This window comes from Oreochromis niloticus, linkage group LG14 (genome assembly GCF_001858045.2).
Source record: "Oreochromis niloticus isolate F11D_XX linkage group LG14, O_niloticus_UMD_NMBU, whole genome shotgun sequence".
Classification (NCBI taxonomy): domain Eukaryota; kingdom Metazoa; phylum Chordata; class Actinopteri; order Cichliformes; family Cichlidae; genus Oreochromis; species Oreochromis niloticus.
This window is the reverse complement of record NC_031979.2, coordinates 16,721,861-16,737,595: the sequence shown is the minus strand read 5'-3', so window position 1 is coordinate 16,737,595 and position 15,735 is coordinate 16,721,861. Positions and strand designations below refer to the sequence as shown.

At 39.5% G+C, this 15,735-nt stretch overlaps 1 protein-coding gene across 6 annotated transcripts; it reads left to right on the top strand.

Annotated features, from left to right (window-relative positions):
* Positions 1-143: 143 nt before the first annotated feature.
* On the top strand, positions 144-14,943 carry LOC100706456 (nuclear mitotic apparatus protein 1). Of its 6 annotated transcripts, XM_019345172.2 has the most exons (25): positions 145-462; positions 718-800; positions 912-997; positions 1,407-1,480; positions 2,109-2,197; positions 2,285-2,359; positions 2,480-2,573; positions 2,686-2,845; positions 3,034-3,173; positions 3,359-3,470; positions 4,022-4,139; positions 4,461-4,601; positions 4,881-4,994; positions 5,193-8,048; positions 8,814-9,590; positions 9,791-10,000; positions 10,141-10,331; positions 10,961-11,098; positions 11,491-11,590; positions 12,072-12,270; positions 12,830-12,966; positions 13,085-13,378; positions 13,525-13,626; positions 13,709-14,026; positions 14,693-14,943. In XM_019345172.2, exons 2-25 carry the CDS (start codon positions 762-764, stop codon positions 14,714-14,716), a joined length of 6,588 nt encoding a protein of 2,195 aa, XP_019200717.1. In that variant the 5' UTR covers positions 145-462; positions 718-761; the 3' UTR covers positions 14,717-14,943. The 6 variants fall into 6 exon arrangements, with proteins under 6 accessions (XP_019200716.1, XP_019200717.1, XP_019200713.1 ...); XM_019345171.2 differs by having other exon boundaries at positions 144-462; positions 5,193-9,590; positions 11,491-11,566; positions 12,075-12,270; XM_019345168.2 differs by having other exon boundaries at positions 3,037-3,173; positions 5,193-9,590.
* Positions 14,944-15,735: the final 792 nt, after the last annotated feature.

Genomic DNA, 15,735 nt, shown 5'->3' with positions numbered 1-15,735 from the left:
GTAGTTTCACCTTGGCAAACATACACGTCATCAACATGAGCCGCCGAACGAACGCCGCGATTCTCTTAAGCCCTTACAAATTCTTCTTCACCCTTTTCCGTAACTCACGTCACTTGGCATGGAGGTCAATATAAAGTGTTTAAAAAGGAGATAGGATGTAATTTATTTATTTATTTATTTAACTTTTCCGCAGTACCTGTGTTGCCCGGACATGATCGAGCACAACTTCCGCTTTGTAAACCAATCAACTTAGCCTATTTTTCAGACGCGTGTATACGTGTAAACGGATTGGCTGGTTCAATTTTCTTCGTCTCTTTTTGAATTTGGTGTTAGTTCACATGGGACTGTTTATTTTCTACCAGTAACTCTATGTACTGTAGACTGGCAGGCGTATCTTCAGACACTAATAAGCTACACTACAGACTAGTGCTGTACAAGTGGCAAGAATTGCTAACCTTTAAGGTGAGTCACGACTTTTACTACCGTTCGACTTAATAGACGTTACTGAACCCTTTGGCAGCTCTATTTCGGCGCAACAGTAGGTCAGCAGCTGGTGCTTTAAAACATTATGGTCAAAATAACTTTGCTGAAACACATTGTAGATATTATTGTCAGGTACTTGTTAAGTAGTAGTAGTTAAAAAAATGTCGTGCAACAATGTTAATCGGTGCTAACTGGATAGCTTGCAAATATTTAACATAGCTTTTTGTTTTATAGTTTCCTGATCGGAAATCCCTTTTTTGAATAAAGGGTCAGCCAAGATGGAGATGAACTTGGCTGTAAAGTCTTTACTTGCCTGGGTAAGTTGAGTTATGTTAGTGGAAATTACGGTGAAATGATTGCACTAATGTTTAACGTTTTAATCACCCGTTTTTGTTTTGTTTTTTTCTCTCCAAACTATAATTTTATAGGTGAACAGTTTAAAACTCTGTGACTCAGAACTGACCATCGATGACTTGCAGGACGGAGTGATCGTACTTAGACTTGTTTATATGCTGTAAGTATGCTGGCAATGCGGTGTAATGTTTAGCCCAGGAGTGGGCAATCTCAGTTCACGAGGGCCGGTGTCCCTGCAGGTTTTAGATGTGTCCTCGAACCAACACAGCTGATTTAAATGGCTAAATTAGCTCCTCAACATGTCCTGAAGTTCTCCAGAGGCCTGGTAACGAACTAATCATGTGATTCAGGTGTGTTGACCCAAGGTGAGATCTAAAACCTGCAGGGACACCGGCCCTCGTGGACTGAGATTGCCCACCCCTGGTTTAGCCTGTGTAAATAGGGAGTGTCAGCGACTGACAGGGTGTTAAACGTGTTGGTTGTGTGCTTTTGGAAAATATAGAGCTCCTACTTCCTTGTAGCAAACCTTTATTTTATTATATTTTTCTTCTTTTTCTTTGTCATTTTAGGAAAAAGCAGCCCATCCCCTGTCTAAATGATGCAACTGAGGATCGGTTCAGAGTCATTGCAGAGTTCCTAGAAAGTGAGTTTCTTTCTGGAGAGACTTAAAAGAGCGTCTTTTTGAATGAGTCTGATATTAATACAAGATATATGTAATAAAGGCTCCAGCTGGTGAATCACAGCACTTTAGCTTATTGAGGCTTATGTTGTTCCAAACCAATGACTGAAGTACGTATGATTAAAGGGGATTTCATGGTCTGATCGGGCTTAAAGCGCTTTGTATTTCAGAAAGTGTTAATGTAGGAACTTATCTCATCCTTACTTTAAACACATTGTTTTCTCTCCCTTAAATAACAGATATTTTGCACCTTTGGACACACCCTGCATTCCTGGGTGTGATCCAAATTGTGTCCTGGTAGATGGACTGCTACTTATTTAACACTTTTCTACTGTTACAGGGTGTGTTTTAGCCTACAAGCCAAATTCACTCATTCATATAATACACATTAACTCTAGTGGATAAGTGTTAGTTTGGGGTTTAGTGTCTTGCACAAGGACGCTTCAGTATGTGAGCAACTGAGCTTCATGTTTAAAGATGATTGGCTTTACTTCCTGAGCCTCACTGTAAAACTTCCTCACTGGTACCATTTTTATTATAATGGGTGATAAATATATTACTGACCTGAGCGTGTGTGTGTTTTGTTGTTTAGGGGACTGCAGATTTAATGCAAGCAAGAGCTCTTCTCTGCGTTGGGACCACATTAGAGATGGCATCAGCCTAACAGCTGAAATTTCAAAGGTAAAAAACTTCCTCTTTGTTTTTCATTTTTCTTTTGAAAGGCCCAGAGAAAGCACTTATCATACTTTTTTATTGCGACATCACTAGGTGCTTTTGTTGCTTGTATACCATGATATGATGAATGACCACTGCACTCTGAACATGTTGGACTGCGATGTGGAGGTAAGCTGGGAGCTGCTGGTGTATTGTGGTCACACTTGTATATCTCATCTCATTTATCATGAGTTGCATGGTGCTATTATTTTTAATTCTGTGTGTATTTATTTATTCCCACTCTGCTAGCGGGAGCTAGCACACCTAACTAGTTCCTTTGTGATGGAGAGTGAGGGTTGTGTTTATTTGAGCGAGGAACTTGACGCCCATCTGAGAGGAAAACGTAAGTCACAAATATGTCACTTTTGTTTTTCCCCTCCGGGGTAGACTGTAATAAGAAGTCTTTAGCAAAACAAACTAACTGGCTTGACTTTATCGTGTAATCTTTGTCTCAGATTTGACTTTCTCTCAAGAAATATTTGAGCAATCAGCAGCCACCTCTGGTACCAACATGTCAAGCATCTCTTCCTTCTTGGGTGATGAGTCTCCTTTCTTCCACCGAACCAGTAGAATAAAATTTCTGGACATAGAAACTGTGGCTTCTTCTTCAGTCAGGTACCAGATTTGACTTGAATATTGTAACATAACCTGAAAATATTTATTTAAAGATATAAGACAGTTTTATGGGTTATGTTAATCCAAACTTCCTCGTATTATATTATCTTATAATATACATGATGAAAATCAGGTTGTCATCATTTCGTTGAAAACCTTTACCTTTCTGATCTGCTTAATTCACACAGCAGTTCTCCTCTGGAGGATGTAATGAACACACCGAAATTTCAGCTGAGGAAAATGCAGCGACAGATGATCAAGGAGCGAGACTACCGAGATAGTTTGGAGAGGGAGCTGGCCAGCAAGATTGCGCTCATTGAACAAAGAGGTACTATCTGTTGAATGTATGGTTTGCATTTTGTTAGACTTATATGAGAAATGGCAAAATTCTTGTTAAAGCACCACTCATATTTTGTCTAAGATTGTGTGCATTTTCATTTAAGCTTTTTATACCTGTCATGTTTTCAATAGACTTAGCTTCATGCTTTGGTTTTCTTTCTCTCTCTTTCCCAGAGTCTCACATTAACCAGTTGCAGTACCGCCTGGATAAACTAAAGGAAGAACAAGGTGATCAGGAGCATGTTACCAAAGAACAAATTAATGTGCTTGAGATCAAGAACAATGAGTAAGTACTCAAGAACAGTGATTTATGAACCTATAACTAGGGATGGGAATTGATAAGATTTTCACGATTCAGATTCCTTTTTCGATTCTGTTTAACAACTTGATTCTTTATCGATTCTTGTTTTTAACAAAGAAGAACACACAGGTCGATTAGCTTATAACTTTGTTTTATATCTTCTCTTTGAACAAGATAGAAATTTAAGAGTAACATGGCCTTACAAACCCAACAGTGAGATCTTAAGAGATTCACAGCCTAGGGCTTCCAATTAATTGAAACAGTGGGAACCGGTTCTCAACAAGAACCGGGTTTCGATTCCCATCCCTACCTATAACACCATATAAAATCATCATTTTAATATCACAACCATAACATCTAATTTCTATCCACAAAAGTTACACGATATTTTGTAATCATGTTGCCTAGCAACCCCTAACAACAGACTAAATTCTGTACAACAGACTAATAATCTGTATTTCAAGACCTTTGTACAGAACTGTTTAAAGTAACATTTTTATTTATGTATGTATTTATTTATTTATTTATTTTTCCAGCTTACAAAAGCGTCTTAATGAGATGCTGAAGCAAAATAAAGACCTCAAGACAAACACTTCACTCATGGAGCGCAAAGTGGATGAGCTTGCAGATGAAAACGGTGTGCTTTCTTCTCAGGTAATAACATGCAAAATATTTATTTATTTATTTTTTTAAAGTTGTTGTTTGTTTTGTTTTGTTTTTTTCTTGAGGGTCTCTTATTTACACTAAAGATCTAATGACCGTGTCTGCTGTTATGGCTTCCAAACCTTTTGAGGCAAATCTGTGATAGTGAAATCTCAATTATGACAGGATTCAGTAAAGGTCATGTGCATTTGATGTTTCTGGAGAGTGTTGCACTAGTAGAAACCTTTTAAAGTCTTGAGGAGTTTTTTGTGTCAGTTTTAAGATCAAAAAATGGATTTGAAAAACCTTTTTATCTTTTAAAAATTTTCTCAGGTGAGAGCTGTGTGCTCACAGCTTGCCGTCTTTGAGACAGAAGTTGGTAGACTGACGGAAAGTCAAGTGTCTGCTCAGGAGGAGTGGAGAAACAAAACAAACCACCTACAGTCTGAGCTCAACCAAGCAACTGCTCAAAAGGTATAGATTCACAAGAGATAGTTTAACATGCATTCCTGTGTCATTCAGAGAAATCCAAATGCAAAAAGGACAATGAATTGGAAACATCATTTCTGTTAAAGACTCACAAGAAAAGCACATTTAAATACTCATGTCTGCCTATTTTATTATAAATAAAGAAGAGTAGTTATATTAGTTCTGTGTTGAATGTAAGTAATCTTATTTCTCCATTGGTCTCATTAAATGTTGGTTTTTATACAAATGAATTTACTGTAAGCTGCTCTCTTTCTCATTTCTCAGGAACTCCTTACAGAACAAATTCAAATCCTTCAAGGAAAGATTTCCTGTTTGGAGGATGAAATAAGCAAGGCCAGTAAGGACGAAGTAGGGGAAAATATGGGACCCATAGTAGAGGTAATTATATGTAAAAGCTAACAATTTTAAAATCAAACTTAATTGAAAAATATGTAAAATATGAAAAATGTATAAAATATTATGGTAAACGATAAACATCTTGAATTGTGTATCCTCAGTTTTCAGTATTTTCTGTTTAAGTTTGGAAATTTTATTTTCTACTTCATTGATTATAATTGTTGGTTCTTAAATTGCCAGAGAGAAATGTTGGAGACTGAAATCAGGGGTTTGAAGAATGAGCTAGAGACTACACATTTCTCCCTGAAAAAGGCTGAGCTGGAGATTCATGCTAAAACTCAGCAACTGGAGGAATGCCACCAAGAAATTAAGGAGATAAATGAGCAGAGGAGAGTTCTTCAGGAAGAGATCCGAGTCCTTAAGCTTCAGCTTGAGCAGGTTGAGCAACAAAAAAATGAGCAGACAGACAGGCTACAACAGCATATTGCTGCTTGTGAGCAAGAAATAAAAAAACTACAGGAAATTAAGCAAGCAAAGGAAGATCTTCTTCGTCAGACTGAAGAAAAGGTGAATGATCTTGAGACAAAGTTAACTGCTGCTACTTCTCTGTTGGCTGTTAAAGAGCAGCAAATTAACAGTCTCAAAGATGAAGTTGACATGCTTACAGATGAAACTAACAAAAACAAAGATGAAATTCAAGCCAAAGAAGAAGAGCTTTCCAAGTTACTTCTTGAAAAGTCTAATGTGCAAGAAACTCTCAGTGACACAATCCAGATCTTAACAGCTCAAGTGGAAGACCTTAGTTCATCTCTCAAACAGGCGGAGCAGGAAATTCACATGAAGCAAGACTTGCTGGATAAAACCACACAAGAGAATGTCCAACAAAGAGAGCTACTTCAACAACAAATTGCTGAACACATGGAAGCACTCGAGAAGCAGAAGACAGTGTCTCAAGATGAAATGAAGAGGCTAAATGCAGATATTCATGCTAAGGAAGAACAGTTGGCTCGGCTAGAGACTGAGGCCTCTACACGCTCTGAATTGCTGCAGCAAGAGCTTGATGATCTGAACAACCAAATCAAAAGCATGACCCATTCTCTTGAGATGGCCAAGGACCAGGTTCAAGCCAGAGAAGCTCTAATGGCCAAACAGCAAGAGGAAAGCACTTTGCACATTGAGGAGCTTAGGAAACACATTTCAGTTCTTGAGGCAGAAGTGAATCGACTGAAGCAGGAAATCCAGACTAAAGAGGCTGAAGTAGATGAGATCAAGTTTGACAAATGCAAGGAGTCAGAAGCTCTACAGAATGAGATCCAAACTCTTCAGGGTCAAGTACAGTGTTTGAATGAATCACTGAAGAGTGCAACAGAGCAGGCTGAGGTTAAAGAAAACCTGCTGAAACAAAAGGAATTTGAGTTTTCTCAGGAAAAGAACTCTCTACAAAACATGATGATGACCTCAGAAGATGAGGTAAAGCGGCTGAGGGAGCAGGTCGAGGCCAAAGAAGAACAACTGATCACACTTCAAAAGGAGGGTTCGATCAACTCTGACATGCTACAACAAGAGATCGAAACTCTGAAAAACCAAGTATGTGACACGAGAGAGGCTCTCACAAAAGCAGAGGAGGAGTTTCAAAAGCAGCTAATTGTGCTTGAAAAACAGGAGCAGGAGAGTGTCGTCCAGAAAGAGCTGTTGCAGCGACAACTGTCTGCCTCTGAGGAAGAGATGAAGCGAATGAAAAGTGAGGTCCAGGCAAAAGAGGAACAGATGGTTCGGCTAGAGACTGAGGCCTCTACACGCTCTGAATTGTTGCAGCAAGAGCTTGATGATCTGAACAACCAAATCAAAAGCATGACCCATTCTCTTGAGATGGCCAAGGACCAGGCTCAAACCAGAGAAGCTCTAATGGCCAAACAACAAGAGGAAAGCACTTTGCACATTGAGGAGCTTAGGAAACACATTTCAGTTCTTGAGGCAGAAGTGAATCGACTGAAGCAGGAAATCCAGACTAAAGAGGCTGAGGTAGATGAGATGAAGAACGACAACTGTAAGGAGTCAGAAGCTCTAAAGAATGAGATCCAAACTCTTCAAGGTCAAGTACAGTGTTTGAATGAAGCACTGAAGAGTGCAACAGAGCAGGCTGAGGTTAAAGAAAACCTACTGAAACAAAAGGAATTTGAGTTTTCTCAGGAAAAGGACTCTTTACAAAACATGATGATGACCTCAGAAGATGAGGTAAAGCGGCTGAGGGAGCAGGTCGGGGCCAAAGAAGAACAACTGATCACACTTCAAAAAGAGGGCTCAATACACTCTGACATGCTACAACAAGAGATTGAAACTCTAAAGTCCAATGTGAATACTATGAGAGAATCTCTCACAAAAGCAGAGGAGGAGTTTCAAAAGCAGCTAGTTGTGCTTGAAAAACAGGAGCAGGAGAGCGTCGTCCAGAAAGAGCTGTTGCAGCGACAACTGTCTGCTTCTGAGGAAGAGATGAAGCGAATGAAAAATGATGTCCAGGCAAAAGAGGAACAGATGGTTCGGCTAGAGACTGAGGCCTCTACACGCTCTAAATTGTTGCAGCAAGAGCTTGATGATCTGAACAACCAAATCAAAAGCATGACCCATTCTCTTGAGATGGCCAAGGACCAGGCTCAAGCCAGAGAAGCTCTAATGGCCAAACAGCAAGAGGAAAGCACTTTGCAGATTGAGGAGCTTAGGAAACACATTTCAGTTCTTGAGGCAGAAGTGAATCGACTGAAGCAGGAAATCCAGACTAAAGAGGTTGAGGTAGATGAGATGAAGACTGACAAATGCAAGGAGTCAGAAGCTCTACAGGATGAGATCCAAACTCTTCAGGGTCAAGTACAGTGTTTGAATGAATCACTGAAGACTGCAACAGAGCAGGCTGAGGTTAAAGAAAACCTACTGAAACAAAAGGAATTTGAGTTTTCTCAGGAAAAGGACTCTTTACAAAACATGATGATGACCTCAGAAGATGAGGTAAAGCGGCTGAGGGAGCAGGTCGAGGCCAAAGAAGAACAACTGATCACACTTCAAAAAGAGGGTTCGGTCCACTCTGACATGCTACAACAAGAGATCGAAACTCTAAAATCCAATGTGAATACTATGAGAGAATCTCTCACAAAAGCAGAGGAGGAGTTTCAAAAGCAGCTAGTTGTGCTTGAAAAACAGGAGCAGGAGAGCGTCGTCCAGAAAGAGCTGTTGCAGCGACAACTGTCTGCCTCTGAGGAAGAGATGAAGCGAATGAAAAATGAGGTCCAGGCAAAAGAGGAACAGATGGTTCGGCTAGAGACTGAGGCCTCTACATGCTCTAAATTGTTGCAGCAAGAGCTTGATGATCTGAACAACCAAATCAAAAGCATGACCCATTCTCTTGAGATGGCCAAGGACCAGGCTCAAGCCAGAGAAGCTCTAATGGCCAAACAGCAAGAGGAAAGCACTTTGCAGATTGAGGAGCTTAGGAAACACATTTCAGTTCTTGAGGCAGAAGTGAATCGACTGAAGCAGGAAATCCAGACTAAAGAGGTTGAGGTAGATGAGATGAAGACTGACAAATGCAAGGAGTCAGAAGCTCTACAGGATGAGATCCAAACTCTTCAGGGTCAAGTACAGTGTTTGAATGAATCACTGAAGAGTGCAACAGAGCAGGCTGAGGTTAAAGAAAACCTGCTGAAACAAAAGGAATTTGAGTTTTCTCAGGAAAAGGACTCTTTACAAAACATGATGATGACCTCAGAAGATGAGGTAAAGCGGCTGAGGGAGCAGGTCGAGGCCAAAGAAGAACAACTGATCACACTTCAAAAAGAGGGTTCGGTCCACTCTGACATGCTGCAGCAAGAGATTGAAACTCTGAAAAAACAAGTATGTGACACGAGTGAGTATCTCACAAAAGCAGAGGAAAAGGTTAAAGTCCTTCAGGCAGAGTTGTCAGTTGTCAATGCGCTCGCAGCTGATAAAGACCAGAGTATAAACACACTCAGAGAGGAGGTCACTGCTCAAGCTAACTTGGTACAAAAAACAAAAGCTGAAGCTGAAGCCAGTGAGAAAATGGTGGGTGAAATAAAACGGGAGAGCTCCAAACAGACCTATGTTCTCCAAAATGAGATCCAGAATTTGAAGGAGGAGGTGGAAAGGCTTCTGGCCAAAGAGCAGAAATTAGTTGAAACTCAGCAAGAGTCTGCTCAGCAAATAAACCTCCTTCAGCAACAACTTGCATCTGCAACTGCAGAGTTGACACAGAATGAAGCAACACATGCTGCAAACATCAGGTTGAAAGAAACCGTGCAGGAGATGCAGGTTACCACACTCAAGGAGAAGGAGGCTCTTGTTCAAGAAAAACAGGTGCTTTTGGTCAGAATACTCCAGGCAGAAAAGGATCACGAAGCCATAGTTTTTGAGAAGGAAAGACTTCTCCAAGCCAACCTGGCCCTTGAGAGGGAGAATGTAGCCTCACGGAAGCTTGAGTCTGTACTGCAGCAAGAGCTGGAAATACTGAAAATGCAGAATGAGAAATTGTTGAAAGAGCGAGAGAAAGCAGAAGAAATTGAGCTAATCAAGAGAGATCTGCAGGAACAGCTTGCCACTAAATCAGAGGCTGCTGAACACTACAAGGCTCAGGTTGGTGTGACCAGAAACTTACAAAATATATTTTACTGCTTGTGACTGAATAGCCGCATGGATTTGTTTGAGAATTTGATCATTTTTATTTCTGCTTATCACTTATTAGAATAACTGTTTTGTTCATGAGCATTTTTTTGTGTGTGTGACAAATGATCTGGACTAGAAAATTATTAAGATACGTGTTATGAATACCACAGATGGAGAAGGCTGCAAATCATTACAACAGCAAGAAGCAGCTTCTCCAGCAAAGCCAAGAAGAAGTGGATGCTCTCAAGCTTTCTCTTGAAGCTAAAGAGCGTGAAATGCACACTATGATAATGGAAAAGAAAGTACTTCAGCTTGATTTGGACAAGGCTCAAGCCAATGAGAAGACACTTTCACACAGGGTGGCCAGCTTGGAGGCACAGGTTAGTATTGGAGTTTGAAGCATGACAATTGAACACCATGAGGAGAAACAGAAGAAATTAAAAGCACACTTGATTTTTTTTTTTTTTTTTTTTTTTTTTAAGCATTCTAATCTGTTCTGTGACAATCTGTTTACTTTCAGCTGGCCTGTGCTGACCAGAATTTGAGAGTACAGAACAAGATTCATGCCACTGGAGGCAGTGCAACAGGCTCGTGTTTCTTTGAGGTGCCTTACTCAAACTCGGGGGTTTGCACTAGAGCACAGGTGAAGAGAGCTATGAGCTCAGATAGCCTGGACCAGAGCAGTCTGGAAGACTCTCTGAACTCCACAAGGTAAGTGTTGGGTTAAGGTTTCTCAGAATCCTTTCTTAGGACTTGCTCACCAAACAGACAGGAAAATAAATTAAACGCACAGAACAGCGTTAAAAGACTGGTGTTCTAGAGAAGAGGAGATGCAAAATCTTTTAAAAGCCGTGACTTGAGTAACAGATAACTGAAGTCCAGTTGGGAAGGATGGCTCCAGCTGAAGTCAGTGTGTTCTTAGAGTAAAATGCATTACATGAAGCACACGATGATTGCAGTAATGCATTACATTGAGAAGAATCCAAATGGGATGACAAATTGATATTCATGTTTCAGGGGCTGTGGCCCATAATTTCTGACATGCCTTCACTCTGTGTTCCTACACACATCTTCAACTTCATTTCAATCCCAATGACACACCTGTGATGTTTCATGACTACTTTAGTACTGACAAAACACAACATGTCTTTCTAGACACAAACACCTGCCAAAATTCTGAACATCACCTTTGTGGTAGTTCTCACAAAAACCACTGTATACATGCAGACACTCACTGTGTGGAGCAGGTGAAAGTGTTATATTGGATTTGGAAAGATTTAGTAGGGGTAGTGATTAATGCACACTGTTTTCTTTCTTTTTTTAAAAACTAACTTTTTCAGAAAACTGTCAGCGCCCGATGAATCCAGCACACCACTTGTTCGCAGTTCAGAACGCTTGGCAGCCAAACGCCGGGGTCTAAAGGCCGAGTCACTGGAAACTTTGTACTTTACTCCTATAAACACCAGACAAGTCAAGAGGTGCTTTTGTGGTCATACTCCTTACACCTTTTTAGCTCTAGATTGGTTGTGATATTACCAAGACATGTATTATTATCGAGACAAGATTTAAGAATGAGCAGTGATTATATCTTGTCCCCTGATATTTTGCGATTATGAAAAACTTTGAAACTCTTTACTTCTTTAAGGAGTGTGTACTTTATTTCCTGGTTACTGTAGTAAAATATTTTATTATTCAGACCCTTTAACATTTTTTCATAAGTGTACAATTGTAATTGTAATGTATAAAACTGAATTAGACACAATTGTACAGATAATTGTGTCTAAATTTTATTTTTTGTATTAGAAACAACACTGATTTATTTGCTTTCAAAATCTTTCATTTCAAATTCTTTTTCTTTCTCATCTTCCAGAACCGGAGCAGAGGAAATTATGGATTCAACCCAAAAAAATCCCACTTCGTCAGTCAAACGCCGAAGAACCACACAGGTTATAAACATCACTATGACCAAGGTGGAGGAAACTCACACACGCTTACTGCATGTTCACAATAATACACACTGATAAAATTGGTTTATTTTAATATTCTCTGTACTTTTTTTAAATCACAGGGGTTTCAACTTCACTTTTTATGTAATTTAGTCACTATGCTGATGAAGGTGTACTACTATTATTATTATTATTATTATTATTATTATGATTATGATTATGATTATTATTATTATTATTGTTGTTTCGTTTAACCAGTTTCTAAAATTTCTCTGATGATGCCTTTCTCTAACGAGGAATCACTGTCTCAAGTTTTAACTATCATACTAAAAGATTAGTTGACTTATAGATCTCTGTGTACATCACTTGCTTGTTGGCAGCACATATTAATTCACCGCAGCACCTTAACAATACATTTGAGTGGTCCAGAATTTCCCTTTCTAAATATCCCTAAACCTCCATCCAAGTATTACTGTAGTTGTGACTGTTGATGTCTGATCTGTAGAAGACCCCGGGCTGCGGCGAAGCTGATGAGACCTTCTACAGCCTGGCTTCAGCTCGCTCCCAGCCAAACCTTGCTAATGCAAACTCCGCCCGGCCCGTGTCTATGGAGCTGTTTGACACTCCCGCCAGAAGGACCAGCTGTGCCAGCGACCAACTCATTGGGCTTCCAGGGTACAGACGGAGCACCATCCACGTACAGCGTGAGTAAAAGGATCAGTTTTCCCTCCTGAAAGGAAACAGTTGCAGAATCATGATGGAACTTCATTTAAGTTTGGAGTTTGGTATTTTTTATCGTAATTCTAATAAGTCTTCAGAGAGAAACTGCATTATTCATTTGGGTATCAATTATTGCATAGTAGGAGCACCTCAAGCTGCTTGATTATGGAAGAAATCATAATTACAGTTATGACAATTATAAAGACTATTTCATTAAAATTATTTCAACCAATCAGCTTCCTTTACCAGTTATAATTCACTTTTTATATAACTAAATTTATATAAGTATGTAACTTAGCATACTTGTGAGTGATGTCAAGCTGAATTTCTGTTACTGTTGTGGCCCACCTGCAGTACCTTTGTGGCCCATGAGGGGACGCTGACCACACCTTGGAAATCACTGTTTTTCCTTGTTTTAACAATTGGTCGAAGCCGAATTTGGAGCTGATATTAAAATTGCGAACTGCATGTTCATAGTAACAACAGTAAAACCTGAGATTTGTGTGTATGTGTAACTATTTTCCTTCATCGGTTTCTTTTCAGCCACCAGTACCTTCTGTGTCGGAGCAGAAAACGAGCCTGACGGTGGACCTGAAGACTGGCTGAGGATTGCGGAGCTCCAGGCCAGGAACAAGGCCTGTCTGCCTCATCTAAAGAGCAGCTACCCTGTTGAGTCTGAGGTGATAAGAGAAGCATTTGGATGCCAAATTTCTCAAATAGTGTGTTTGTTCCTAATTAAACGTCTGTATACTGAATACACTACACTGAATGCACTAAAATCCTTCTTTCTTCTTCTAGACTGGAAGGAGTGGTCCATTGGTTTTCACAGACGAAGAGCTACGTACAGGTGACCCGTCTGACACAATCCGCCGAGCGTCTATGGTTCCAAGCCAGCTGCGGGATTCCCTCATCTCCCATCGACAGTCTCTCATGTTGGGACAGGTGGGTGCTGCTGCTGGTACTCGCTCCGACCGTCTGTCCTTGATGCCAGGCCAACTACCCTCAAGGACCACCAGCTCCTATCAGCTGAGGAGCCCAAAAGGCACAAAGCAGTCTTCATCCACGTTGTCCCTACACCAAACTTCACCTGAGGTTGGTTGAACAGTACCATGAACAGGAAACTGTGATATATTATTACTGGTGCATAGTATATTGTATTGTTGTTGAATAGTCATCAAAAATAAGTAGAAAAATGTTTCAAATGTAACCTTGTGTTTGCTTTTTATCTCAACCTGAAGAAAAAGATGAAAGCCAGCTGCTTCCCTCGTCCACTCACCCCGAAAAACAGGAGCGTGAGCAGTGGTCCTTCTAGCTCTACTCTTCGTGCTGCCCTCAGCCCAGTGAGTGTCATTTTAGCTCACACAAAATTGTGACAAAACTTTGTTTTTGCGCTTTGCTAAGTTTCACTTGCATTACTCTCAGGCTGACCGGAGGCAGTCAATGATGTTTACCATTGAAAACACCCCTAAAAGCAATAACTACCTGAAGAAACATCTGAACAAGCTACGCAGCTCTGCACGAAAATCCCCAGGCAACAGCTTAAAGAAGTCGCCCGCTCAGACGAGCGCACGCAAGTACCAGGAAAAAATGCCATCGGGTAGTTCACGTGCTGGTGTGAGACAAGCTGGGAGAACTGGAAACTTTAAATCACCTCAGGTGGTAATGAAAGGATCGAGGAAATCTCCCCAAGCCGCTAGCAGATCTGCAAAGTCTCCTGGATTGACAGCCAGTGCTCGCAAGGTAAACATACACAGACAACCCTGTTAGTTTTACAGGGTGCACTTTAATAATTTAAGGTGACCCCTAAGTATCAGTTCAGTCCCTCAAATGTATAATAGTGCATCTCTAAAGATTAGAATATCATGAAATTTCAATCTAAAGAAATTGTTTTAGTTATGGTTTATGGTAAATTTACCATTTACAATGGTTTATAGCTCAAATTTCCACTGTCTCAAATTTATTAGGATATTTCCCAATAATAACAAGAAATACTATTAATGAAAAAGAATTTGCAATCAGAAATGTCCAGTTTATTAAAGGTATTTTATCTTTACATACTCGATATTTGGTTGAGGCTCCTTTATCACAAATTCCTCTGTCAATCAATGTGGTGCTCCCAGGATGCTTTGATGGCAGCCTACAGCTTCTCTATATTTTGGGGTTGAATTGATTGACAAAGAATTACCTCTTTTTGTTATTTAATTATAATCTGACACTGCAGTGGTTTATGAAAGGCCAACAGCACAGGGTGTGTTTTTTTGTTTTGTTTTTTTTTTATTTCTGACATGTGAAACAACATTTTATTGTATTCAGATGTTATTAAATCTTGTTTTGTAGCAGTGTTGCTGAAATGCATTTTCCTGAGTTTTGTTTAATGTTCGTCTTTCTTTTCTTCCAAACTTACAGATGATGCGAAGGATGAAAGTCTGAAGACTGGTCAAGCCCCCCACATCCTCCCGTTCACCCACAAATAGTTCATCGGGACTTTGTTTTTAACAGTTCATCATTCTTTTTCCACGTTTGTTTTGCTTCTTACTCTTTGTATTATATGTACATGTTTCTCAGTTAATTGATTTAAATGGCATTGCAGGAAATTGATGTTTTTTGACCTGCAATTGTATTTTGATATTTTTAATAAATTTCTCATTGATTTGGGAGTTCACTCTTAATTTCATTGGTGGTGCCATAAATGGCCAGAATAGAAACCTGAATTGTTGAGGCATGTCAGTCTTATGGACTTATTTCATTATTTATATGCACCCAATGCTGCTTAGTAGTAGTAGTAGTAGTGGTAGTAGTAGTGGTAGTGGTAGTATCATCATTATTAAATCTGCTTCATTCACCAAAGATTATAAGGTTTCTTACATAAAAAGCTATTATTTCTATTTTGAGATGAGCGTTCAGAGACTGCATTCTCTCTTTGATCCAAATAATGCTGGAGGAAATGTTGAGAATTAAGATGACTTACTTTAGTACCATTACTGTTTTTAAATGTCAGATCTTTAAAGATCTAATATATTAAAATTTAGTACAAACAATTTATTACTGTTTTTTTGTCATAAAATCTAATATTAGATGTCCAGTAATGGACAGATCTTCATTATTAGGCTGCGAATAGTAAAACTGAGTGCACACTGAATAGTCAAAACAGTGCAGGTACTTCATTTCCATCAGTGTCACTGGCTGACACCAGAAACAGTTCTTTGTAAATGAGCCGCAGAAAGATGGCGCTGATGTCCCTGTAATGTTCATCATGGGACTTTTATTTTTTTTAAGCTGTCAAGCCGAATGTTGAACGTTGATGTCAATATATCAAATATTATATGAAAGTCTAAATCCAATAAATGGATTTTGAAAATGGTTACATGTGCAACTTATGTCTTTTTTTCTGTCTTATAAGAGTTTTCATTACATTTACTCTTTATGGAAACACCATTGACAGAAAGGGT